This window comes from Sparus aurata, chromosome 16 (assembly GCF_900880675.1).
Source record: "Sparus aurata chromosome 16, fSpaAur1.1, whole genome shotgun sequence".
In the NCBI taxonomy this organism is placed as follows: Eukaryota; Metazoa; Chordata; class Actinopteri; order Spariformes; family Sparidae; genus Sparus; species Sparus aurata.
This window is the reverse complement of record NC_044202.1, coordinates 8,168,064-8,195,590: the sequence shown is the minus strand read 5'-3', so window position 1 is coordinate 8,195,590 and position 27,527 is coordinate 8,168,064. Positions and strand designations below refer to the sequence as shown.

General features: G+C 44.7%; 1 protein-coding gene across 2 annotated transcripts; it reads right to left on the bottom strand.

Annotated features, from left to right (window-relative positions):
* Positions 1-848: 848 nt before the first annotated feature.
* On the bottom strand, positions 849-27,527 carry ppp2r3a (protein phosphatase 2, regulatory subunit B'', alpha). 2 transcript variants are annotated; one of them, XM_030391577.1, is made up of 12 exons: positions 23,989-27,527; positions 8,641-8,925; positions 8,020-8,123; positions 7,801-7,903; positions 6,681-6,755; positions 5,320-5,563; positions 4,846-4,894; positions 4,643-4,732; positions 4,371-4,546; positions 4,143-4,261; positions 3,617-3,723; positions 849-3,469 (listed from the first exon to the last, which is right to left on the bottom strand). In XM_030391577.1, the coding sequence occupies exons 1-12, from the start codon at positions 26,752-26,754 to the stop codon at positions 3,373-3,375; spliced, it is 4,215 nt and encodes a 1,404-aa protein (XP_030247437.1). In that variant the 5' UTR covers positions 26,755-27,527; the 3' UTR covers positions 849-3,372. The 2 variants fall into 2 exon arrangements, with proteins under 2 accessions (XP_030247437.1, XP_030247438.1); XM_030391578.1 differs by lacking the exon at positions 23,989-27,527 and adding an exon at positions 10,688-11,293.

Genomic DNA, 27,527 nt, shown 5'->3' with positions numbered 1-27,527 from the left:
ATTCTTAGTCAACTTGAGATCATCTGCTGTGGTTAGGCTGGGAATCTCCTCAATGTGTCCTGCCAAAAGAACAATCCACAATGTGCCACACTCGCCAAACGCTTCCTGTTTTGGTCCCCGTTTGTCATGACAACAGTGACGCCAGCAGTTGGTGACAGTGATTCAGTGCAGAGCTGCTTACGTCACATATGCCAGCAGTCCAGGCCAAGTGGGTCTGACCACCCTTAATGAGGTGAACTGGCATCAAAACATTTCCTGCTCTTGAGGAAAAAACAAACAAGTTGCACAAAGAACGGCAGATAAAAAAAAAAATAAAAAAAAAAGTCCTTATTTGAGTTTGAAGTTCTGCTTAATGCTGATTGGAGAAATGTTATAACACACATGTTCAACACGTGAACAGAAAAAGTAGGAATGTCAGAAAAAATGTGCCTACAGGTAAAAAGGTCACGGGCACTCATCGGTTCAAAAGACTGTAAAGTACTCTCTACTGAGCACCAGTCCAGACAAACAGACTTACAGTACACAGAGTGTGTACACAAGGAGGGAGTGATGACGAACGTTGGCGTGTGAAAGAGAGGTTTGTGTGTCTGAGAGGATGGGAGGAGGGTGGATGTGAGCAGCCGTGAAGAATCTGCAAGGGGAATAAATACTGTTGAAACATCTTTATTTAAACTTTTAAACTTCAGACAAAAGCAACGAATAACAGAGACGAGGGAAAGAGAAAAAGAAAGAAAGAAAGAAAGAAAGAAAGAAAGAAAGAAGGAAAGAAAGAAAGAAGGAAAGAAAGAAAGAAGTGATGGACGGAAAGTAAAACCATGCCAATACAATAACCATCAGGATTGAACACATCTCGGCCAGTCTCCTCGGCACCGAGGATGTCAAAGTAAAAGTTCTCTCTTTTCTCTACCTCTGGCAGTAGAGATGTAATTTCAAAATAAAAGTCTTGCATGGCTTTTCTCCTTGCCTCCTGCTTTGTGCAAACACGAGGGAACCGAACACAGAGCCACAAAGTCATCAGCCGGAGACGTCCCGTTGCCCTCAACAGTTCTTCTTAAATACTGTCCGGATGAGCAGGTTCTCCTTGAGAGCGTGTGAGTGTGTGTGTGTGTGTGTGACCACAGCGGTGGACCTCAGTCTCGGAGGGTCTCCATCAGGGATTTGTCTCATATTTCTGTGATTGTCAGATCAGTCCGCCAGAGGATTCCCTCGTCCTCTGCTGATGAAAATCCACCGTGCATCTAACACACAAACATACACACGCCCAACATAATTTACCCCCCTATCCCGAGCCACACAGTGGCACAGCAAAATACAAACCAGTAAAATACACGAAAGATCACAGCCGTTATTTCTATAATGGCTTATCATTACTGTTATTATTATAATAATAGAGTTTAATACACGTTCAGGCACATTTACAATGGCTGTAGAGCACAAGAAACTCAAGGTCGTCAAGGCCTTACAGCACCCTCTCGCTTTCTCTCTCTCTTTCAATAGCAACTATAGTGTAATGTGTGTGTGTGTGTGAGTACAGTAAGTGCAGGTAAAGGAGGTATACGCAAGTGGGTTTGAGCTCAGTGAGGACAAGAGCTGTCCCTTTTCCTAATTAAAGAGTTATACAATCAGCGCACACACTGACTCCGGGAACACGTCCCTATGGCAACAGCTTTGACATATAAACAGCCCCCGAAACTGAGAGCTAACCATCACACGCTCCTAAAACACACCCCTCTATCAGTGATTTATAAGCAAACACACACTCCGCGCAATTACAGGAAGGGCAGTGTACACACTCGCACCTGTCCCTGTGGGCGCAGCACAGTAAATAATGGAGTTAAAGGACGAGTTCACCCAAGTTAGAAGACAAAATCTCACTTAAGGTATCCATCTGTGCAAATAGTTTGGATTTGTTTTGTTGTGAGATATCCGTCTGAGATCAGATGACGATAAAGGTGGAAAGATAAAATCACATTTTTAAAAAAATTCCTCAGTAACACATCTTTTTATAACAGTTTCCCTGTCACTGTGCATGATTCACAGAATTTACTGTGAGGAGTTCACATAAAGACTTTTCAGTTTCTTTGTTATGTTGTGCAAGAAATAAATCAAACTTGGGCCACACTTCCTGCAGGCGAGACACCACTAGAAGTGCGAGAGTTTATGTTTGTCCGATGGGTGAACTGACCCTTTAAGAGGCATCGTTAGTTGCAGGTTTGGCTTGTGTGTTACAGGGAAAAAAGACACCACAGAGTTTCATAAACAAATGGTAATACGATGAGAATTCTACAGAGAAAAATGTTTTTTTTTGGCATAAATGACAAAAACAGATCGATAATTATCACCAGGTGCTGTACACAATCAACAAGGACGTGAGGAAACATACAGTGGGATGTGCTGGATAACTGCGTCAGACTCACAGTTCTTATATGTATCTATTGCGTCGTTACAAATGCTATGGGTGGAAATGTGCGGACAACTCTACCAGAGAGTCTTGTATGTTTTCTCAACATGCATCATTTTATGTGCATACGTCATAGTGTGACCTGATTGAGAATTAAACGCGATGAAATGGATGGCTAATGCAGACCGGAGAGTCCAGAGGTGCAGCTCTGATAATGCTGTGCTAATAATAGAGCAGCTCAGACTGTGCAGTGAACTAAACTCCCTTATGGAAACGGTGACCAGCCATTATGTGCCCTGTAATGGCTTGCAGTAGCACAGGCCGGCCACAGAGAGGTGCTGCTGGGACAACACAGACTGTTACATGATTCCTCCCTGAAGGAGCTGGAGGTTTAACTACTTCCTTTACAAGGAACACAGTGACAAGCTGCACAGGCAGCAGGTTTCTGATGGCAGTGTCTGTCTGTATGTATCATAATAGAGCAGCTGACTGTTTGGTGACTGTGGCAGTGACTATAATTATCTGTTTCTGTCTCCCTGTTTCTATTTGCGCAACTGACAGTCTGCCTGTCTGTCGACCTTTAGCACAGTGAGGATTAAAAATTCAGGTGATTGTCTTCTGGCAGGATTGTCAGTAGAGAATTCACAATTATCTTACAGTTTTATTGTTCCTTGTTTCCTTTTTAGAGCTTACTGTACACTTCTCCACCCATCGTTTGCTTTGTCGCTTTCAGACGGAGCGAAGAGCTGGAGGCAGTGACATTGTCTTCTGTATTAATACAGATGTGTTATTGCACCAGACGCAGAACAGTACTGGTTTACGGTCACACACACAAAAAGCTGAGGACTCCGTTACGAGTGAGACTCCAGAGTCGTCGAAAAAACAGACAGCGTGATCGCTTTGCTCTCTCTCTTTCTTTTAATCCATGTATTTCTGGATGCGTCCATCTAAAGTGTTCCAGGGCAGGAGTTCTATGCCGACAGGTCCGATATGACCAGCTTTTCCATTTTATTCCCGATCTCTCCGGGAACTTGAAGATCCTCAGATTCGTAGTCATCATCAAATGACCTACAGACGGAACACACATTGTAGAAGAGATTTATTTTTCTTGCAAACACCTATTTGCTGTCTTGACAATCAGTCTAATCAGTCATTAAAGTGTGTGTGTGTGTGTGTGTGTGTGTGTGTGTGTGTGTGTGTGTGTGTGTGTCATACCCCTCATGTAGCTGTTCATTTGCAGTCTCCTCCGCCACCAGTATCTCATACTCTTCAGAGGCATATTTGTCCCAGTCAGACGGCTCTGGACCTTCACTATCAATGTCCTGGAACACAAACACATGTCAAATATCAACTTTATTATTTGGTATATATTCAGGTACAAAAACAAAAACATCACAACCCAGTAGCCCATTTGTCTAGAGGTAATGGAGGAATTTTGTGTGGAGTAAATTGTCATTGAGAGCCCAGACAATATTATTTTGCCAATTCAGTAGACACTGCCCAACTACTACTACTAGTACTGGCTACTAGAGAGTATTTCTTCTAAAATACCCCGTAGGTACCCAGTCCTTACAAAAATACTTAAAATAGTATTATTTATTTCTCCTCCCCGCTAAAATTCCCAACTGTTACTTCTCTCCTTTACCTAAATGTATGTATTTTGTATGTACTGATTCACACAAAGAAAATACATAGAAAGTTAAGTACTACACGGCACAGTTTGGAAATCTGTAGTTCACACCTTTTGCACAGCAAATGGGTCTCTCTGTTCGTGGTCCAGGTACTTCTCCAGGTTGAAGAAGGTGTCGAAGAATATGTGGGCCATCCGGCAGCGCTTCAAATCGCCGAGGGTTATCTTACCTGAGATAAACAACAAAAAGCAAACACATGCATGTGTTAAGTTCAGATGGTAAAAAGGATGGTGGCAGGGTGCGCTTGTCTAATAAAAAAAGTGAAATAAAAGAAAAACCTTGGCTCTCAGGTTTGACCAGGTCGAGCATCTGGCAGAGCAAATCCTGGAAGGGCAGAGGTTCGATGCCCATCCGTTCCATCCTCTCACACTGCTCCTCGTAGAAATACTCCAACTCGAACATGGACAGAACACCGTCGCCATCTGTGTCCATGCAGCGGAACCAGTACTCTATACTGGAGAGAGAAATGACAGATGCAGAGAGTTACAGACACATCGGGCTGAGATGCAACATATTAAGCAGACACACCGAACCAAGCTGCTGTTTCTACCTGGTGGGATTTTTCTTGTCCTCCTCAGATATGAGGAACCAGACGAACTCGGCGTAGCTTATCCTGCCTTCTCTCTGCACAGCGCTGCCCCTGGAAAACAGGAGCGACAGATTCACATTCGCATTCACAACCGCCATTATGGTGAAGAAATCAGCTCCTCCGTGTTTGTTTATGTGCGCGTATATGTTTATGTGTCCACTTACCGAGTGACGGCCCCCGAAAATAATCTTTCTATGATTCTGTTTGAGGAGGCTGTCAGAGGAGAGAATGAGAAAAATAAGCAAAGGCCGAGAAACAAATGGATACTGTTGTAAAGTATTGCGTATACAGTAGAGTTGCTTGCGTAAGTAGTGGATTAAATTTTGCCTAAGTGGTCACAAAATGAAGTCAACAGTGCAACGCTGTTCACGTCAGACAGCATGAATGTGTTGAGCCTAGGAGAAACAGCTGCTGTGCTCTGCGCTAGCCCAAAAAATGGAAGCATATGAGTGTGACACATCCAAATACAGCTGAATTATGATCCTTTTCTCACGTCCTTAGATGATTCATGTCACGGACCATAAATGTGCTGTTTCTTAGTTTGAGATAGTATTGGTACCTGGTATTCACCCATGTGTCTGGTACGGATGTGTTCCAGGTGGGAAAATGAAACCCTCCTCCCTTTAAGTTGTCCTTACCGTGGTCATTGTATCTCGCCAAGTCTTTGGCGTCAATGTAGAGGTCGTGGTCGGTGTCCAGCTCCCAGAACTTGCAGTAGATGACGTAGAAGTGTTCGTAGGAGAAGTAGTCGGTGATCTGGTTGATGTCGTCCTCCTCCTCCAGCAGGGCAAGGGTCTGTAGGAAGTTGCTCCGGCGCAGCTCCATCATGGTGATGCGACCCGTCCACGAACGGTTCACCACGTAGAATATCCGCTGGATCACCTGCAGCAACGAGAGTATCCGAACGGTGCAGATCAGCATGACTGAATATGTTTTAGGCTAGGGGCAGTTGTTCCCACAGTGCAGAGCGAAGGTGAAAAGAAGAGCATATATCAAATTGAATAAGATACTGCCACAAAGGTCACAATCAACACAATTAGACAACAGCAAGCGGATGCAAAGGTGATTAGAAACTGCGTGTTCGAGCTCATTAATAACAGTAGTAGAGACTCACAGTCCAAATGTTTTACTAAATCAAATTAGGTGTTAAAGTACAAAATCTTAAATTTGGAATCGGGGTCCTGACTTGGTATAAGTGGTTTATATGTCACCTTCACAGAGTGAAGTTCATAGATGGAAGAGGGTACGACATGTCTGCTTTCAGTCCATGAAAATACATTGCATGTTGTGAAGCCCTGTCATCAGGACTAATTAAACACTTTCCTCATCGTATCGGACCTACCAACAGCACATCCTCTAACTGATATTTTTGTCCTCATTCATTATAGGGGTGAGCGGGTCTTTAGCATACAGTGGAAACAATGAGATCCGGGCCCTGTCCTGTCCCTGTAACAAAACACTCAGGCTTAGTAAAGAGCGGATTAGCGCCCATTTCCTGGTACACGGACCTCCCAGGGCTACTAATGTCTCATACAGTAGCGGGTCAGTCGGACCAAACTGAAGGAAGTGTCTTAATATGGGCATGTGGAGGGTCGGGGGGCCTCTGCTGCAGCCGGCTGTAGGGGGCGTCAGTGTTTCCGTGACGTCACTTCTCTGCATCTCTGCACTTGGACGCGGCAAAGCCTCGACTTCTAAAGCACGTGTTGCAGCTGTCTAGATCGCGCACACACACGCGTGCACACACATACAGTCTGCTGGTAAAGTTACTAGATGCTCACAAGCAGTTTTGCTGACAATGTAGGAGTGAATTGTGAGAGGTCACTGATATTTAATACGGATCTAATTGTGATGTTTCTGACTATCTAACTCTTTGTTCAGTGCAGCTGAAGAGACTTATTCAGATTGTTTACTCGGGGAAAAAAGGTACAATACACTATTGAATACACTATTGGAATAATACATGAGAAGCATATCTGGTATTATTTTTCAGGCCATTTACCGTTGTTATGTAGCGGGAATGGAACTCAGGTGCATCCTTCAGAAACGTGAGCCCCGGGTGTGTATCCACTATGTCCTAGGGGGGCAAACAGAAAAAGGACACGGAAAAAAGAAACATTTATGCAGGTTCGGGGTAAAGGCAGAGAAGAGGAAGTATTCACATCCCGTACTAGAATAAAAATACTAACATCACATTGTAAAAATAGTCTATTACAAATAAAAGGTATGTAAGTGTAATCAGGAAATTGGAACGTTATATCATTAGATGAAGGTAAAAGCAGCATTTGTGGGTTGAGGTTAAGATAACTGTAGCTGTTCGTCTATAGGATTTACACTGATGATTGTTTTCATTATGGATTAATCTCCTGACCATTTTCTCCATTAATTAAATGATTGTTTTCTTAATTAATTCCAAAAACAGTGAAACATGCAGTTTATAGCCCAAAGACAACCACAATATGTGTTTTGAAGTGATTAGTCAATAAAATATTTCAGCTACACTTTATTTTTAACAATGTCTTTTATAAGCTCTTTGCTTGATTAGGAAAGTGGCATGAAAAGGAAAGTACAAGTACCTTAACTTTGTACGTAATCTGGCAATAAACAACTCTTTTACATTCTGAAATAAATACTGATTGCGCAGTGTAATGGCTGTTGAAAAATGACACCATCCCTATATAGCCTGCTTGCCTATAAACTTTGCTTTGACTATCCAATTCGGTCTGCCAATCGAGCTGGATTTTCCCGTAGAAATTAAAGTCAAATTACGGCACAAAGGAAGCATGTGTGCCATTGCGCAAACCAAAACACAAAGAGGCATTGTCCTCCCTGGTTGTTATCCCCCAGGTGATGGTAGAAGAACTGGGAGGCTCTACACTGCGAAAGATGAAGATCCTCTTTCTATTGTGTCAGTAATTTCCAAAACCTGCCTGCTCGTTAACCCGACCCGATCATGGCGCAGAGATCAAGGTTTCAGGGTCAGATTAAGATTCTCACATTTGCTTTCTTAGCGGTAGCCATGTTGCAACACTGTCTTCAGACGTTGGAACGGAAGTCTATTTCCGTGATTGTGTAAAATTTGTGTTGCTCATCCGATTGATCCACGTTGGCGAGACGCTCACCTGCAATAGAGGGATGAAGTCCTCCTGCTCCAGGTAGTTACAGCCAGGTTTGGCTAGCAGGGAAATAAACCTTGATGAATCATCATGGCAACTGTGCAACAACCTGCAGTAGAGTAGAGTAGAGGAGAGGTTTCATATCATAACTTGATTATAATTACTGTATGTCATTTTTAATAAGATGACTTAGATGAACAAAGAGGTCAACGAGGTCAGTCTTACTTCCTCCAGGTTGCAACAAAGGAGTGAACGGAGACAAAGCCCGTCCTCTCGCCGCCTGCTGAGTAAAACATGGGCGCCTTCCAGTAAAGTGGACACCCGCATGCCTGCAGAGAAAGACACGCAGCACTGCCATTACCTTACCCTGCAAAAACAATCATGTACTGCACCTCACCGCAGTGTTTGTTTCCTAGAACCGGTGATCGCCCTGCTGAGAAGGGAGTGGCAGCACAAAAAAACAGCACAGTATCAACCAGGCTACTGAGTGAGTAATGATTTCTGGGGAAATGACAGCTTTGTGCAATAAATCAGTGTGGTAGATTCAAAATGAAACATGCAAACACAGATGTCAAAAAGGGAGCCACCACAGGTAAAAACATGTCTTTTGTGCACAGAATAGTGTAAAGAAAAACGTCCCAAAATAATGATGTTGGTGTTTATTTTGGTTCAGATTTCTTTTTATATACAAACATTAAAATATTGTCAAATATATTCTCAAAGTTTATACTGAGGGGTTTTTTCATATCAAAAGAATAACTTGAGCCCATGAGCATAATTTTCTGGTCTCTGGTTTAAAACTAAACACAAGTAAAGTATCAAATGTTTCATGTGACAACTGCTGACCTTCGCAATCTTGCCCATTTCATATATGTCCGCCTTCTCCTCCTCAAACTCAGCGAAGGCCGCCTCGATGGGAGCAATGGCCGCGTCGTGGTTGGTGACCGGGCCCATGGCAGGAAGCCCACGGGGGTAGTAGAACCTGGGAATGTTGATGGCAGGCGGAGGAGGGGTGACTATCACCGGAGCCGGAGGAGGGCTGGGCGAGCGCGGTGTGGGGGTCGGTGAGGCTGTGGCCAGTGTGGGGGCTGGAGGGGGTGTGCCGGGCTTCTTCTCTGGTTTGGACTGGACCTGTAAAGAGAGAGGGGGAGGTCATGTGTGGGAACGGGCGAGAGGCATGCTCGGGGGTGATTTCCTGTCGTGGCGATTTTGCACCTCGTATTTGCAATTCTTCTCATCTGTGATAACTTTGAATTCAAAATAGGAACATTGTTAATTTGACGTGTTTTTCCATGTTTGTGAATCAAATCATAATCAAAAATGTACACCACGTGCATAAAACACCAGGGACCAGGTCTGCCTGATGACGCTTACTATCCACATCAGAGTTCACTGTTGCATTGCATTTTAAATATCAGCTGCCGTCATATTGTTGTATGATTCTGACCTGAGAGCATGAATTACCTTCTTCTTTTTTTATGTGGGGTAACCGACTGAAGGAACTGAGTACTTTCCCCTCGGGTTGCAGACAAGACACTACTTCACTTTATGAGGATAAAGAGCCAATGTAAGAGATGTGGTGGAAACTCCCAGTGAGTCATAAACATAGGTACAAACAACAAGAGACTTGTTTTACAGTCAGCACCTTAGACAGACTTAAATGGCTGGAAAAACAAAGCTCCAGGTGGAACAAGACTTTGTTGGGTCTAATTTGATTCATCCTAATTTCTGGAACCCAAACAATACCAAGGCTTGAGTACTAAGATGTATGATGGTTCGATGAAGCCTTTGTGGACAAATATGCACATGCAGGAATTTACATGAGCGCTCCACAAATACCCGAACTGGACCACACAGTGGATTACAAAAAAAAAAGGTTTGCAGTGATGCATGAAGGAAAAAAATACCATAATGCGTCCGGAATGTGAATGATTGAGACTAGAAGTCTAGTTAATGTTTCACAAACATTTCCAACATTTTAAATTGCTTTGAAAACACTTTATAAGAAGCATCATTGATAAATGGTAAATGTATAGTTAAACTTCAGCTAATAGTTAGTTTACTGTTAACAAACAATGACATGCTTTATAAAATGGTTAATACTGTGTAGTTCATCTATAAACATCATCTGGATATCCTTAATAAAGTTGTGACTAATGTTTTTAAAGAATCTTATTGTTTGTTAATAGTAAATTAACTATCAACTAATGATTCATTACTACTTACTTACTAATAATTAGTTTTTACAATTCATTAATGATGGATATTATAAAGTGTGACTGTGTTCTCTATCTGAGACTTGACGTAAGACCAAATGCAGCCAAAAACATGGTGGACTGTCCTCAGGAGGAGCTCTGAACCCAATTATTTTAGTCTCGATTATCTGATTCGCGCAATGACAAGGTGAGATATTGATCGCTCAAGTTCAAGACCTGCAGCGAGAATTTAAAGAACACTGCTGGAATCAAAAGTACTCAGTGTGTTCAAGCGGGAGGTGGTGGGGGGCTCCCGGTGTGTTTGGTGTGCATCTCCTCAGAGGCATTCTGTGTGTACTGAGCAGGACAGCTGTAGCGGTCCTCCCCCGCCCGCTCTCCTTCACAGAGTTCATTCTATCACTCTATTCCTGCACCTCCTACACTATTAATAACTTGCTGGTATCTGCCTCAGAATAGTGTTGGTGTCCCTGGCATGTCACTCTGTGTGAGCAACAAGATGAATTTACTGTATGTTAGTGTTTGTAAGATACGAACATCTGCTCATGTGAGTCGAGGACAGAAGAGGAAAAGAATGAAAGAGATGAAAAATAAGATGAAAGTTAGATGATTTTTCATTAGTTTGCATTATGCATGTCCAAACTGGCACCCTCTCCATCCTGCTTATTGCACCGACTGACCTGCTGCTGCTGGAAGGACTTGAGTCTCTTCTTGAAGCGCGAGGGGAGGACAAAGTCACACCCCCTGGCCAGAAAGGCCAGTTCCCCCCTCAGGTCAGGGTCCCGGCGTAACGACGTCTCCTTGATCATCATGGTGGGGGCCGAGACACGCAACCCCCCACCAGACACGGCCACCGGTGCGGCTACTGACACGGCGACAGACCGGCTTGCCCGGAGAGCAAAACAAGGAAATCGTGTGGACTGTAGTAAATAAGTCCACCTAACAGCTTAGATATCCCGTAACCAAAAAAAAAAATTGCCAAACACTCTCAGGAAAGCATGTGTGTGATTTAAGGCGAAACGCCCCTTTGGCAATCACTCACAAAATTTCTCTCCTCCAGGCTCTACTCGTGTGCACACGCTCCCAAAGCGGTAATCCAGCAGTGTATCTGTGCAAAGAGATGTTCCTCAAGACTCTCGCGCTAACGTGCAGGCTGGGATTGAGAACCATGGCACTGGGCTGCTTAAGGGACCCAAACAGCGGCTTCCTCTCCGGGTTAGAAAACCTCTGGTGTCCCCCCGTCAGCTCTGGATGTATGTATTCGGTGTAGTCTCACTGGTGCCTGCTGCTCCAAGCTGGGCTCTGACAAACTGCACTGAGAAACATGAGCCATGCCGGGGTCTGGCAATACACACACACACACACACACGCGCGCGCACGCACACAGCAAACCGGCTGTCCTGAGCATTAGGGTGGGGGCGGTGGTGGAGGGGGTGGAGGGGGTTCGGACATGTTGCATATCTGTGCGTGGTGTTTTGCAGGATCTGAGCCCTTGTCGGTCGCTGCATTCAACTAATGTTAGCAAGTAGGAAGTTACAACTCAGAGGGAAATAAATTTTACCGCAGACCGGAATCTTAGGTCGGAGCTTCAGTGCGAGCGGAGCAACCTGAAGTATTCTCATAGGGGCAGTTTGGGATGGAGTGATGAATCAGCAGGCGAGCACCTGTTGTTATATCTGTTGACTTACAGTTATTCCAGTGGACGTGCTCTGATACTTAAAGCGGCGTTCCCTTTTGCTTGAACATTAAAAGCGTCGCAATCCACGCGTGTATGAAGAGTCACTCCTGATTGGAGTTGAAACTAATACTTGTTATTCCTATTGATTATATTTTTGATAAGCGATTAAGCTACCGGCCTGGCAAACGTCATTAAAATGATAAAAGATTTTTTTTAAAACTAATTACAGTCTACTTGCTGTTTAATTTTCTGTCGATTGATTGATAGGTGAATTAATATGTCAGCTCTCGGTTAATTACCAAAAAATAACCTTGGTGCCAAGGAAGAAATAAAGCAGATCCTCATGTTTGAAAAGGCAGAAACCAGGCAAGATCAAACTCCTTGCCAATTAATTTTCCTTCATTTGATTCACACCTATCAAAAGACTCATAAGCCATCAGTGGTATTCGGTTGTCTTTCCAGATGCTTCTGATATGAAGATGCAAAGTAGAAATGTATTTTGCTCTATCACCCTTTGGTACATTTGCATATAAGGTAACAGCTAATTAAAAGACAGCATAAATACACAAGTGTATAAATTGTCAATCCAAAATCCACCGTCTGCCAGGGCGAGTCTGCTCTTTCACCCGGGGTTGCCAGATCGGGCCGGTGCCACACCGATCTGAAGCCTGACCCAGCAAGAGGGGATCCCTCAGGAAAGACGGGCCTGATCTATTTCAAACTTGCCCAACTAAAAATCCCTCCGAGATGAAGACGCTACATTAAATGTCCGCCATATAACTGTTTGCTTTAGCGTGCATATCAATGCTTGCCGCTGACTGTCAAAGAAAGAGGAAACCATCAATTTCTCAGAATCCGTTGGCGCAGTAAACACAGATTCCACTGCGGTTGTGTTTCAGAGCTGCACAGATGGGGAGTCTAGCGCCCTCTAGTGCTAAACTATGCAACAGAGGGATATATTTAGGTGAAAGACTTCACTGTTGATGGATGAGATCTTTTGAGGAACCACCTAAACGATTTTTCCAGTTGAAGTGGTCTACTTCCAGAAAGTTTTTTTTCCCCCCAAGAGTCCCTCTTTTCTCGCCGACTCTGTTTTTCACAATGTATTTCATCACTTCGCAAAATGTCTCTGCAGCATTGACAACACGCCGCGTGAGTAACCGATGACTCTTTCCCACACAACATGATCTAATGCTCAGAAAGTGTCCCATGCGCTTGAGCTGTTTTTCACAGAAATAAGTGAGTCACCTTGGGTTTTTAGGGTAACTCCTCTCAGCTCCCTGTACGCCCTACTGAATTCTTTGGAACAACTGGACTCTGTACTAAAGCCAAGGTCACATACCGATCCCACACACACACACATACACACACACTTGCTCACGCTGACACACATTGTCTCGCTCTCTGGCCACTTCTCACCTCAGTGCTGCAGGGGGACACATTATACAATCACTATCTCACGTCTATCAACAAATGAGCACGATCCGAGCAAGGGCGGCCATCCCACCAGCCTTTCATGCCTCCCCTCAACCTCCCTTTCTGTTCCCCCCTCTCCCTCTCCCCACTCAGGCTGATCACTGAAAGTTAGTTCCCACCACTTCCTCTGCAGCAATGCACTTGTGAAATCATAAATCTCTGTATAAAGAGATACGTGTGTGCATGTAAATATGAGTGTGTGTAAAGGGAGCCAGAGCAGATGCCACTGGGCAGCTGTGTGCTCTTTTCCTGTCTGGCTGACAGTCGGTGTAACTCTGCCCTCGGTCAAAGTCTCCGCTCGGTCCTAAAACCAGCCTCTCATTCTCGAGTGTTAAACTCCGGCTTTTAAAATATCTCTCACTTCAGCTGGCAATGACTAAAAAGGCTATTTTACCAGGACATGAGTGGATGGTGCGGGAGCCAACTCCTTTAAAGATTCTGAGATGTTCCACTACAGTATGCGGGCGAGTCGCTGCAGTCTGCTCAGGTGACATGAGCGCGACCTCTGGGACAAGCTGTTCCCAATGGGAGGGATACATAAGGTCAGCAGTGATGCGTGGGTCAGTTCTGAGGCCGGCTCAATGCGTAACGACTCAATTTACCCCAATGCCTTATTTCTTGATATGTTACGGGTCTTTCCGTGCCATCTCACCCAGATTTTTAGAACTCTTACCAGTTCATGTGCAGCCCGCCTAACCAATCCAAGACACATAAGAAAACCTGAATGAAAATTGTATAATTCAACCGGATTTTTTTTATGCAGGACAAACTCACCTCTGGATGTGATAGATCTATAGTGTTACTAGAAACACAACTAGATTGCAACACAGAGAAGCATGGGGAAAAACGCACTTTTAAAAATGAAAGATTGTTCACTCAGATGAAAAAAAGATGATTGATTATTGTAAAACTCATAACTTAAGAACTATTTGGAGTAAAGTTAGAATTTTGCAGGATTGAAGGATTTCTGAGTGAACCCTTTATCAAATTCTACAAATATTCAGGGCCTCATTTACAAAGAACTGCCTATGAAGCATAACTTAGTAGAAAACCAAGGTTTTTTTTTTTTTAAATCTTCTGTTGAGGAAAATATCGTATCACTAAGCAAAGTTTACTCATGTAAGTGATTCTCCTGCTGGTGATGTAGGGTTATTGCAGTTTGGGACACGTAAACTTTGCGTGAGCTTTATGTTTTGCAACTCACTATTTAGTTCACTGTATAATACATGTTGCCTGGCATTCTCAGCTTTTGAATAGTTAGTTGATCAACATACTGCATAAGCTCCAGAAAATAACTGTATTCCTTTAAGGCGATGTTTAGGTGAGGACTGGGACACGGCAACAGGTGTCTGCAAGTGCTTTCCTCCACCCACCACATAAACATAGTCCAACCCCACTGTTACAGGAACAGGTGAGTTAGCAGCCTTTGCGGCATTGATCAAATACGTGCGCGGTGGGGGAAAGCAGAGGGACAGAAGGCAAAGGATCAGCTGTCCAACAACAACTGTCGCCTTCGTCCAACTGTTAAATACACAGTGGACGTGCACAAACGGCCTCCTTAGGGTTTAATTAGCACACAAGCACAGACACATGTGTCTAATTTGTCAGGCATATCATTTGAGTGAGTGTTTCTGGGTGTGCCCCCTATGCCTCGATGGATTTGACTAACAGGAACTGCTTCTTCCAGGCTTCCAGAGAAGTCGAATAGTGTGAACATAACAACTTCCTAAACACACACACACACACACACACACACACACACACACACATACACACACACACACACCTGCTCAGTAAAAGTGGCTGTCTGCGGGGTGTAAAATTATCTGTGTAAATATAGCAGCTGATTTCATGTTTATTCCTGCCTCAGGCACCAGGCAGACTTCAGACATGGATGAACACGTGGCAAAACACACACTTGCTTCAGGTTGTGAAAGCCTGAAAACATAAAAGTTTTGCTGTTACCTTGTTGACCTTGAGTTCAGGTTTTTAAAATTGGACTGCTCAATCACATTAAACCAATTACTAAGATTTATTGTTTAATTTCCTCTGTACAAAATTCCATGATATAAAGTTATTCATAAACAGTTTTGGAGCCTTTAAAAAAGCTAAATTATGAAATTATTGTTACATACATTTTATCATATATTTAACTATTTTTTAATAAGAAGATGATTACTGCATTGGCAAAGTGCGTGTTGTAATGCATGTCAGCCTTATATTTGTATGTAATGTTATTTTTAATACTTGCGCTGAAACGTACTGCCCACTGGGACAAATAAAGTTTAAACTTGAACCTGATCTCACATGAAATAGGCAACTCCTCCCCCTCCCCGGTCCCTGCGATTATACGCGCACTCGCTTTAGACCATGCCTGCCAAATGCCATCTCTATGGCGATAACCCTTTCCCTGGATTGAGTGGCGGGTGGAATGCTCCCAGGGTTATGGTGCCAACAGCAGGAAACGCAGTTCACATCGCCGCTGCCCTGTTCTTTATTCTCGCTCCCACTTCCTCTCAAGAAGGACACACACAGAGATAAACATAGACACACACGCAAAGTTGCCTCGGGAACCTCCTCCCTAAACTGCCGAAAATGAGCAGAGTTCAAGCGCTGCTTCCGTGATAGATGAAGTGAATCAGTTACCGGCCACGGTCTACCTCACATCCGAATCAGAGGAGAACAACATGGGAACCGTTAAAGGCACAGCTGCTTGAGCTGTCTGCGAGCAGAGGCTGTCCCTAATAAACGTCACAAGCTCAAGTAACACAGCAGCCAACAGCCCTGTTTTGAAGAAGAAGAAAAAAGTGTCTAGAATATATCTGGTGATATTCTTTAATGGTCAGGTGACAAGGAAGAAAGTAAGAAGAAGTATCAGGGAGACAGAACTGACCGGAGATGGACCTAAACACAAACATCACTAAGAATGTGTTGCAGGAGAGGACCAGCCACTGTCTGTATACACAGTTGATGTGACGAAAATCCTGCCGAGAGTGAATAAAGCTGCTGGGCCTGATAACACCGCTGGCCGTGTACTAAAAACATGTGCCAATCAGACACTTACTGTTATAAGTACTGACATTTTTTAACATATAACTCTCACAGGTGACTGTCTCCTCTCCCTCAAGACAGGGACCATCGTCCCGGTACTTAAAACGTACGCAGTGTCTAGTCTAAATTACAACCGCCCTGTAGCGCTCGCTCTCCAGCATATCAAAGACAACATCCCGAAGCCCACATTATATCTTCTTTATTTGATCCCCCCGGATTCTACTTTGTAACAAAACAACAGTTAACCGTTTTGCAGGGATTTATATGCCAGACTATTTATTGTTTCTGAGCAGTTGCCAAGGAGAAACTCCAGGAGGTTCCTGCTCTAAGCTAAGAAGTAGTCTGGCAGAAAACCCTCATGTAAAACATTTGAGTTTTGTGTATGGATTACAGAAATAAAAACGTTGTTAAGTACTGAGCTTTAGAGAGTTTTTCTCTGTTTCAAGTCTTCATGCTAAGCTAAGCTAACCAGCTGTAGACGCTATTAAGACATGAAAAATACAAGCATATTTTCCAAAATACCAAACACTCCTTTAAGACACAAATCTAGAACCATAATCAGAAATACATCCTTAAAACTGTTCTTTCACTGTTGATACTTTGCTTCTTCCTAGCGATAGTGCACAGAAACACTCCTTCATTGTGATCACGGGAGAAAACATATGTGTGAGTAAATATATTCTACAGATGAAAGACACAGTAAATAACAAGATTATAGTACAGTAAGGATCATTTAAATATCTATTCAATTCTATATTTCTAAAAGGAGATAGATGAAACTTGAACTGAGGTAAGTGACAGTTTGATGAACATAAAAGCGTGATGGTGGGTTTTTCTACCTGAAAGTTACTGTAAATAAACATTTGGATTGGTTTTATATTCACATTCCCAGTTCATCACTCTGAATAATTGCATGACACACAATCATAAAAAATAACCAAAAGTTTTAGGTAATAGAGCTCTCTCAATAATCACAGGGGGAAAAGGCTCCATGCTTTGAGAAGATTAATGGAATTCTCTACTTAATGTGTTACTTTACTGCCTATTTCTGGGAGTGTTGCCCGGCTACATCACCAAAAAACTGCCCAGTAAATCACCTCCTTCTGCAGGAACAGCAGCCTGTCAACAAGTAATCTTTAATAACAACAAACTGCAGGACTTCATTGGCCAGTGCGGCTTTTTTTATATTTATACACACAGCTATCAGGGCGAGTTTTGCGTTACCTTCCCATGGCTATCTTAAGAGTTAGAGTAAGTGAGCTAATCCTACATCAGCAGCAGTGATGGGGCTCAGCCTGGGGCTGCAGTGACAGAGCTGTCACTACAGTGCAGTGAGAGACATCACACAGCCAATGGTGGAGCAGATGAGCTCCTGTTACCTCTCTTTTTCAGAGAGAAGAGTAAAGATAGACAGGAATGTTAAGAGGGAGAATTAAGAAGTTGCTACTGCATAAGCCATTACCTTTTCAGATGCAGCCCTGCACCATTAACAAGTCTTTGTAGGAGATGGTCCAATAACACTGGAGAATGCACATAAATACGTTGCATAAGTCATGATCGTACCCTGCAGACCATTTAGAAGCAAATTAACAACCATAAAAGAGAAGTTCACCCAAAAATGATAATTCAGTCATTATCTACGTACTCACCTCCATACTAATGGAAAGACACAAAAAGATTTCTAGTCCATAAAAAACGTTTTTACATCTTTAACCTAGCAGCTACAGTGACGATATCGGCCTAAAAAAGTGTGCAAACAACTTTTGTTTTAATCAATTTGGCATCTTGAGGTTTACGCCTATGACTTGGACTATGTTTTCTACCCCATCTACTTCAGTTGTTTAGGAGAATGCTGCATCTCTGTTTAGCTGAGAAGCTCCAGAAATGTTTTGTGGACTTCATCCAACTTTCCAACGGCATGGAGGGTGAGCAGACAACGACAACATTTTCATTTCTGGATGAACTTCTTTAATATCCCAACATCTGCCATGCATCTTGAGCAACATCTTCCCAGCAAACTAAATGATTCAAGCATTACATAGTAGCCTCTTCAAACACTTCTGTGGTGCATCTTGCACACTCAAGATTCCAGCTATTCCGTCCTTACATTCATTTCATAGCTTGTCCCAATTCCTTTCATTTAACTGCAGAAAGCAGCTCATATAATAGAAGAACATGTCTATACCTGCTTAGGCGATGAAACCAAACAACTGTGTTAGTTCACAGATCCTCCTGTAGATGGAGCTACAGATCCTTTTCACATCAAAACACAGAGGCGAGCCTGGCCTAGAAGCACAACAGCTCCCTGTGGTACAGTAGGGGCTGAGAGTCACTAGAGGGTAGCAGCTCTCTGCTCATTATTACTGAACAGTCCAACACTCAAGCCTCATCTGACAGAAGATGCTCCCTTTGATCCCTTATCTCATCTTATATAAGGCCAAAAATTAATGAAATCACCTCCGCTGACTGAGTAAGAAGTTCGCAGGATGAAAGCTACGTACTCACAGATCACCAAAGAGGGGAAGCTCTTAATATAAGTAAAGTTTGCTGATGCTTTTGTGCATTCAAATTTAGGGAAAAAGGGGCTGAAAATGTTTACAGGGAATGAATCCCAACATGTCGATTAAATGGTGGAGGAAACCCCCGGCTCAGCTTAGGTGGAGCTGGGTGAAGGCTGAGATTAAAGGGAGAGGGAGACTTAAAGTAGATGGGTGGGTGGGTGGGCGGGGGTAACACACAAGCTTTTACAGACTCATGATGTTCTGGAACATTTGCAAACATGGAAACAAGCACACACACACACACACACACACACACAGCCAGCCACACCCACATGAACACATTCACTGTTCTGAAATAAACCTAATACAAATCCAGCCTTTACTTGATCTCTGCGAGGGAGCCCCCCAATCAGATTTGCACAAAGGATATTCTGGGGGTAGGGGAGTCCCACCAGCTACCTACTGCTTATAAACATGTTGTGGTGGTTTCCATGGTGACACACGGGAGGCGCAGCGATTACGAAGCAACGCCTCCCCACTGAGATAAAAACTTTTCAGATGAAAAGTGTCTTGCGTAAAAAAAAAAAAAAAAAATCTGGCTTAGTTTGCACACTCCGACGGAGACACACTGCTGGGAGTGGTGAATCATGATGTCAGTGCTGCATTTGTGTGTGTGTGTGTGTGTGTGCGTGAATATCTCTCAGCCAAATGTGTGAAGTTAATGAACGGCACCACTTCTGTGTGCGTGTGTGCGTGTTTGTATCAAAGGGCTGGGTTGTGAATATTTCATTGTCCAGGCTAACCTTGGATGGTATGAGCTGTATTGGAAAAGTCGTCTCACACATAGCAACACAGCCCCCGGTCTGGGAGTGCATTGTGTGCGTGTGTGTGTGTGTGTGTGTGTGTGTGTGTGTGTGTGTGTGTGTGTGTGTGTGTGTGTGTGTGTGTGCGTGTAAATGAATGCATTCATCTGTGTGCCTGTGCACCTAGGTTGAAGCAGGCGTCCTTCCCCGCTTGGCCGAGGTTCCTGCTGTGACCTTATTTCCTGTGGAAGCAGCCGAGGAATGATGTCACCCTCCGTCAACCCAGAGTCAACAACTGTATGCTTCAGGCCGCCCCCCAACCTCGCCGACTCCATCCCCTTCCCCCAGTACCATGAGCTTCTTTCCTCTTCTCCTTCAACTCCCTATGAATTCCTCTTTTCTCTAAGTCAACTCTCAGATAACAAAAAAACGTCCCTCACCCCTGCTGTCACACACAGACGTTCATTCATTCATTCGGCTTTCCTGTCTTCCTGTTATTTCCTTTCCATTTCCACACTTTTCTTTATGACTCTTTTTTATCCTTTCATCAAGGCTCACTGTGCCAAAACTTCACAGATGTAAGAGGTGAACTATTCCTTTTCTGAACTGGCTAAAAAAGTCAGAAAAGGGAAAGGTGACTCATGCAATAGGCCTGTTATTTACAGATGAGAATATGCTGAACTAGAATGGCACTCAGTACAGTGTATACCTCTGCCAAGGTTCAACAGCCCCCTTCAATCTCCATTACCTCAGCTGCACACTGATGGTAGTTGCAGGTTCTATCCCTATTTGATAGCATATAGCAGCTGAAAACGACTGCCCATACATACATTTATCAGGATCAGCATCAAATTGTACTCACTAATAATTACCAGCCATCTAACGACTACTGATTTTTTTCATCAAGATCCCCAGAGGAATGTTGAAAAACGATCACGCAATGTTAAAGAAAGAGAGACAAAAGTTCCTGGATAAATGATTTTATCCGGTTCTGCACCGAAAGTTAATGGCGGTCTGTTCTGGGTTTTGTGGAAATCCTTTCGGTAGTTTTTGTGTAATCCTGCTGACAATCCAACCAAGCAATAAACACAAAAATGGACACGGGTGAAAACATGACCTCTTGGCAGAGGGTAGCTATGACTGTTGAGCACAGATATAATCAGAAACTCATTCCAGCAGGACGATTGCACAGCTACAGGTACGGACTTATTATTCATTGTTGGTTCTGGGTTGTCTGTGTTTTCTGCCCATTTCCATTTGGGACCTAAGAAAGGTACCTGTTACTAGGAGACGGTGTGTTGCTTTGTTTTCTGACTGAAATATAAATGTATTAACAGTCAAATTGCTTATATAAAGTGAAATTAACTCTACTGAAAGACAATTTGTTAATGGACAAAAAAACCAGAACAGCAGAGGATTATGGTTAAGATCCAGGTGTGGACAACTACTGAAGTAAAGCTCTAGCAACTCCTCACATGTTTCCAAAAGGAAACCCCTCCAGCAAGTCCAAGTCCAAACTGTATGCCCACCTCTCCCCTAGCAACATGTCCACAGCAGTTGGCGTAAACACTCAAATCAGCAGCTTGATAATTAAGCCATCAGAATGGCAGCTCTGGATACAGCCATGGGTGTACGTGTGTCTGTAAATCATGTCACCGTTGGCTTTACTGAGACAAAAACATACAGGTCAAATTTAGGCGCAGGGAAACGACAGTGGAAGAGAAAGACCGACTGGAAGCCACTGGAAGGCCACTGACCTGAATTACCACTAACAGATTTATCCAGCTCCACTCGCAGCATCACTGCTGCCACGTCTCCCTGCTGATTTATATCAGCTGGCTTCCTTGTCTCCATGGAGATTAATGGGTCTGCTCTGACAGGTGCAGAAAGCCCTGTATTAGTCTGTCAGCAGCAGAATCAACAATAAACACGTGTGCAGATACACACACACACACGCAGATGAGGATGCTTCTGCCTGAGGCCACTGTCATCCCGGAGGGCTTAGCACAGCTTCCCATCAAAGCCACGGCAGTGCCAAAGGAAACACAGCTACAAATCTCCAAGGTGAGGTGTGTAAGACACTGTGCGTGATAGTGCAAGGGCATTTTCTCACTTGTGTGTGAGCGGGCTTGTCTTGTTTACAGTTTGATTGGCAGTTTAATGTGCGACTGAGGCAGGAGGCGGGGTTGGCGCTGACGAATATTAGCATAATTCCCAGAGTGCCAGAGTTGGTATTGGGTGTCGAGGAGCTATTCCGAAACTCAGCTGTGACCCACAGTAGCACTGGGTCAATTTACCCTCGGGCCAACAAACAGACACACACACACACACACACACACACACACGCTCGGTTACACTCACATTCATCACATCGAATTCATATGAATACACCTGTATCCGTATGCACATGCATGAACACATCTAAATGCACACGCATACACAAACATCTGGACGTGTAAGAAAGCTAGGATGCATGCACATCATACAAACAAACATGGACACCGTCACACCCCCACACACACATATGCAGATCCATTTACACTGTGGCGACAGTGAGTCTGTTAGCGGGATGCCATAGTACCAAGGGGCGGACAGATTTAGGCCTCCCTCACACCTAGCTTTGCCAGCGGCAGAGAGGGCCGGAGGGTAACGATACCGTTAACACTCAGTGTGCCAACAGATGCCCCCCCCCCACACCCTGCCCCACCTCACCTCACCCCACCCTCACCCCTACTCCTGCTGTGCTCCAATCAGCACCTTTCATTGGGCTGCTCTGCCCTCCACACGGCAACAACTGTTATTCACCGCTCCCAAAATAACACACCGGCCAATCACAGGGCAGGGAAAAGAAGCGGCGGTCAACGTGGACCGACTTTTTGACTGCAGGTGAAAGAAGGACACTAAGAAGGAAAACAAAAAGGGACACGGAGGCAGGAAAGAAAGGGAAAAGTAGAGAGAAAGAATGTCAAGAGATAACAAGAAATGTGTAGGCAGAGGAGCAGGAAAAAAAAACAAAAACAGAGAGGAGGGAGGGATGGCTAGGCAGACAGAGGACGGAGGAGGAATGAGAACGCGTAATGATGTGTTCGGGTGCTGGCTGTTCTGTTCTGACTGTGGCAGCTACCATGGTAACCTCATAAATAGGTGCCCTACATATCTTTAGGGCATAAGGTTACACAGCTCAGTAAATAAACACACAGACACACACACACACACACAGCAGCTGGAGGCTGGCGTGGAGAGGGATGATGGGAGAGCTGAGTAAAATAAGCAAATTACTAAGAGATCAAAAAATCAAAGTGAGCGAGGGAGAGAGACAGGAAATACTGACAACGGTAATGACTTGATACTCTGTGTAGGCGTTAATGTGTGTTTGTCTGTCAAATGTAATTACCTAAATCTACAACATGATGTTGAACACCCACAACAGATACAAGCTGAGGTGACTCCCCCTTTCCAAGTTTATTTACTGCAGTGCCATCGCCTTACGCACACCAATTCGCACACACATAGAAACACAAGCTCCAATTGCATCTCTCTCCCTCTGTAGCACAACCCTAAATTATCTTTAAATATTCCCCGGGGTGGAAAGGAGAGCCAACACACACATACGTCTGCACACACAAACTCACATATACACACTGACGGTTCAAAACACAGGTTAGAAGCCAGGGAAAAGTCAACAAAGAGCCACTCCTAACACAATGAGCCGTTCTTTTCCACGATTCAGAGCGCCAGCCTTTTTATTCAAGCCCAGATGGGGAAACTGTATCAGCGTGTTCATCGCAGTTAATGAGTACTATTCATCACGGACCATCAATTACAATGGCATCAACCCCGTTGTGTCACAGCGATAATGTTCCCGCCCGGGGTGTTTATGTGACATGTATTGAAAGCAAGGCTTCCTTTCAAATTGTATGTTCCCAGTCTAATGCTGTCAGTCACTCTGTTTCTTGGTTCTATTTGCCTCTTAAAACATTGCAAAATACATACTAAAATGATGCTGCTATATTGACCATGTGCAACCACCTTGAGTTAAATCAAAGCATGCAAATATCCTCCAAAATCACAAAATGCAAATTGTCCTCTGCTGATATCCGCTTTAAATGAGACGCTGCAGCAGATTTGTGCAGTACCGTAGTACAAATATCAGATACTGTTTTCTTCAAAGCAGTCAGCTGTGTTTTCATCCAGAGAAAGTTAGACTCAATAATGCCTTTTTTATTACCAGTCAAAAGGAATAAAAATTCAGCTCTGGGATGTGCAATTGATCACATAATTAAAGTTCTTGAAATTTCTATTCCTCTATGTCCCAGACGAGCTTTAAATTTAAAAGCTGATTGTGCACAATAAAATCTCAAATGATGTGTTGATACATGGGTAATCATACTGCTGTAATAGTGTAAAATTGTAATATATGAATGTCTGGCTGTCCATTGGCTTGTGCATGTGTAAGTGTGTATTTCACTTACTCTGATCACCTCTGGAGTCTGCTGGATGAGGAGTGTTGCACCAGTGTCCCTCACAGCAGCAGGGTCCCCAACGGCAATGGCATCATCTCTTGAAGCTACCACAACTGAGATGGCAACCGGTGCTGGAGCTTCAGGTACAGCAACAGGTGTAGGTTCAGGCGATTGTGTGGAAGGATGCAAGCTTGCAGGTTCAGGTATTCCAGGGGCAGAGATGGATTTTGGATCAGTCTCATCTACCGAGGCTTCTGAAAGTTTATTTTTATCCTCAGTTGTAGGTTCAGGTATAGGTATAGGCAGTGGTTTGGGGGTATTATCAGGTGTAGGTTTGGGTGTTGGTTCACACACCACAGGTTCAGGAACTGCAGTTATGGATGCCGGTGCAGGTAAAACTGTAGTTATATTTGCAGGGGATTGTTTTGGCGGTATTGCCGGGACTGCATTTGAGTGCATGGATGGAATAGAGGGAAGAGCTGGAGGGCTTGGGCTCTCGAGAGGGGTGTCAGGACGGCCGGTGGTGGCAAGTGTATCCTGCAGGAGCCTCATCACCTCCCGCTCCTTCCCACACTTCCTCTCAGCACTGCCTGTGCTCCCTGCACCAGAATCCACCAGCTCCTGGGCAAAACTCTCAATGCTCTCCAGGATTCTCAGCAGCAGTGCCCCATCCTCCTCCTCTCCCACCACAGATTCACTGTTCTCTATCTGGGGAGGAGTGAGACTCTGAGGAGTCCTAGAAGTAGGGCCATTCATGGTGAGATGGTTGTCTGGCTTCTGGACTTGGAATTGGGCCATTTTGGACTGATTGAGGGCTTCACTAGGAGTGATTCCCTTGCCTCCTTCTCTCTTCCTGGTTTTGGCTGGAAGTGGAGGCTCAGTGCCTCTGGGATGGCTCATACTCTGAGAAAGGTTCTCTAAGTCCATCAGCAGCTTGTCAATGTCATCATTCCTGTGCGAGACAGCTTTGGGTGCTGAGACTGTTTGGGAGGCAGAGGAAGACCAAGAGGGGCTGTAGCCAGAGCTGTTCGGCAAAGTATTCGAAGAGTTATGGCGTGTGTGTGAATGGGAAAGGTGTATGTGCTGACCCAATGTTATCCCGTTTATGTTCTGGGTAGTGTTCACCCCTCTGGTTGGAGTGTGTGTCTGTTGTGAGATTTGTTCTGTCGTGGTGTCCACATCTGCTTCTTCCTCCTCAATATAAAGAGCCTCCATGGGGGATGCTGGGGGAGTTTGTGTGTACGGTGGGGTGGGGGAGGTACGAAGAGGTGAAGGGGAGTGTGTTGGAGAGGTTCTGGATGGAGAGAGAGTGACAGATGGGGGAGAGAGTGTGTTTTGTGTAATAGAAGAGGGATGCAGATGTTGTAGTCCATTGGTAAGTGGCGTGGCTCTGGACGGGGAGCTTTGGACTGGTTTGGTGTTGATAGAGTCTGAGGAGGATAAAACAGAGGAGGGAGTAGAAGATGCAGAATGAGGAACAGTCTTCGGGATAGGCGGCGACTGCACCACGTCCTCATAGCGAGGAGGTTGCTCATTGCCAAATATCGGAGAGAATGGCCCCTGTTGGATGGAGTGCAGTGTGTTGACAAGCTCAGCCAGATCACTGTGCCCGCTTCCAGGTCCGCCCTGACCACCCTGCACACTGCCTCCCAAACTTCCAATTCCCTCCAGCTCCAGAGGTAGTCTCTTCAAATAGGAGCTGAGTCGGGTCATCACAGCCCGATACATACTGTCAGGACTGGCTCCTCCATCCTCTGGCCCTCCACCAGCTTTGCGTCTGATGCACTGCTTGATGATGTCAGTGCATTTCTTTAGGTCTTCAGAGCATTTAAGCAGGATGTCAAGGCAGGCACGAATGTCCTCCCCGCCTGCTCCCCCAGCGCCCGCCTCCGCTCGTGTCTTCTCCAACAAACGGGCAATTAGGTTCTCCTCTCCCAGGGTATTGAGGTACAGGGAGGCCACTGTGTTTAGACTTTGGTCCAAAGACCCAATACTCGATAGGCTGCTTGTTGATCCACCACCCACTTTGGTGATGGCTGACAAGGTGCTTGTGTTTCCCTTTAGCTTTGTCTCTTCCAGGCCTGCTCCTTTCCCTGGCACAAATGGTGGCAGGTTCTCGTCATTGGAAGTAGCCATTCCATTTGTTATGACATTAGTAGTTCCGTTTGTGGTGATTTGGGAGCTGAACTGGCCGTAGATAATCTCCAGGTCGGTGGAGCGACGGCTGAAAGAGTCAGGACGGACCTTACGACCTTTCCGGAAGGTGACATGGCTGGAGGAGGAGAGGCGTAGCTTGTCAAAAGAGAACTCTTTGAGCTTACCACTGGCCAGGTTGATGGCTTCTTCAGTAATGTCCTTCAAACTGCCAGAGGAAATCAAGTTCCCAGTCGATGCTCCAACACTGGGAGTCTTTTTACCACGCCACGTGGGGCTGTCCTCCCCCAAAGACAAATTGCCACTGCTGCCTGCCCTCTCTAGACCACCGTTATAACTAGTATCCATGGTAACACTAATTTTACCATGGTTAGGAAGCTGCTGAGTGATGATGTTGCGGGAGTGTATGAGTGAGCTGTTTGGGTCAGTGTATGTAGGGTCAGGTGCAATAAGCAGCTCGGAGCATGTGCCGCGGTGTGCAACAGTACAGTCCAGTCCTTGGGACAGGGCCCCACATGGCCCTGAGCAGTAGTGCACAGCATGGGAGTGAGTGCGTCGGTCCACAACCACACTGTTGTAGCAGCTCACACTGCTCACCACTACACGATAGGCTGCTGCCATGGTGACCAATTCCTTCAGGGCATAGGAAGATCAAAAATATTGAAAGTGTAAATGTAAAACAAAATATCTTTTAAAAAAATCCCGAAAAGTCTTTCAGTTTAGGGACAAAAACAATCTAAATTCTGAATCATCCCACTTTTAAATCCATGGTGACAATTTCCAAACACACAATGCTGTAGCAAATACCCGTAAGTAAATGTCTACAACAACAGCTTCCAAAGTCAATATCCTTTCATGCTTGCATCCAAAAGAGTTTTTAAGGGTTCCACTCTCTTGCAGAGGCAAAAGAATTCCTTGTCTGAGATCTCTGGGCCTCTTAATAACAGCTGTATGGTTCCTCCTCTCTCCACAGGCACCTTCTCTATTTCCTCTCTAGAAGCAGCTCATTAGCCACTAATGACAGCCGTGGAGGATGGCGACAGCAGAAGACCCAGCTGGGATATCACCCGTCCCTCCAAAGAAGCAGCCCCAGGGGCCTAATCCAAGGCCAGCGAGGCCTCAACATTGGCTCAACCTCGGCTCATCCCCTAGGCAAAGAGATGTTGGAAGAACCCCCTTAACTCACTCTGTGGTTTTCTGAAGTCCTGACGGAGCTGAGAGCTGTTCACTGATTCCAACACAGCTGCAGACTAGCAGGGGACCGACCGCAGATGGCCGAGTGCCTCTTTCTTTCGGTGCGTGTGTGTCAATCCCGTATTCTCTCTCACCCCTTCCGTCTCCCGCTGTCAGCCATGTGTCAGAGGAAGTGTGTGTTTCTGACAGGAGGACACCAC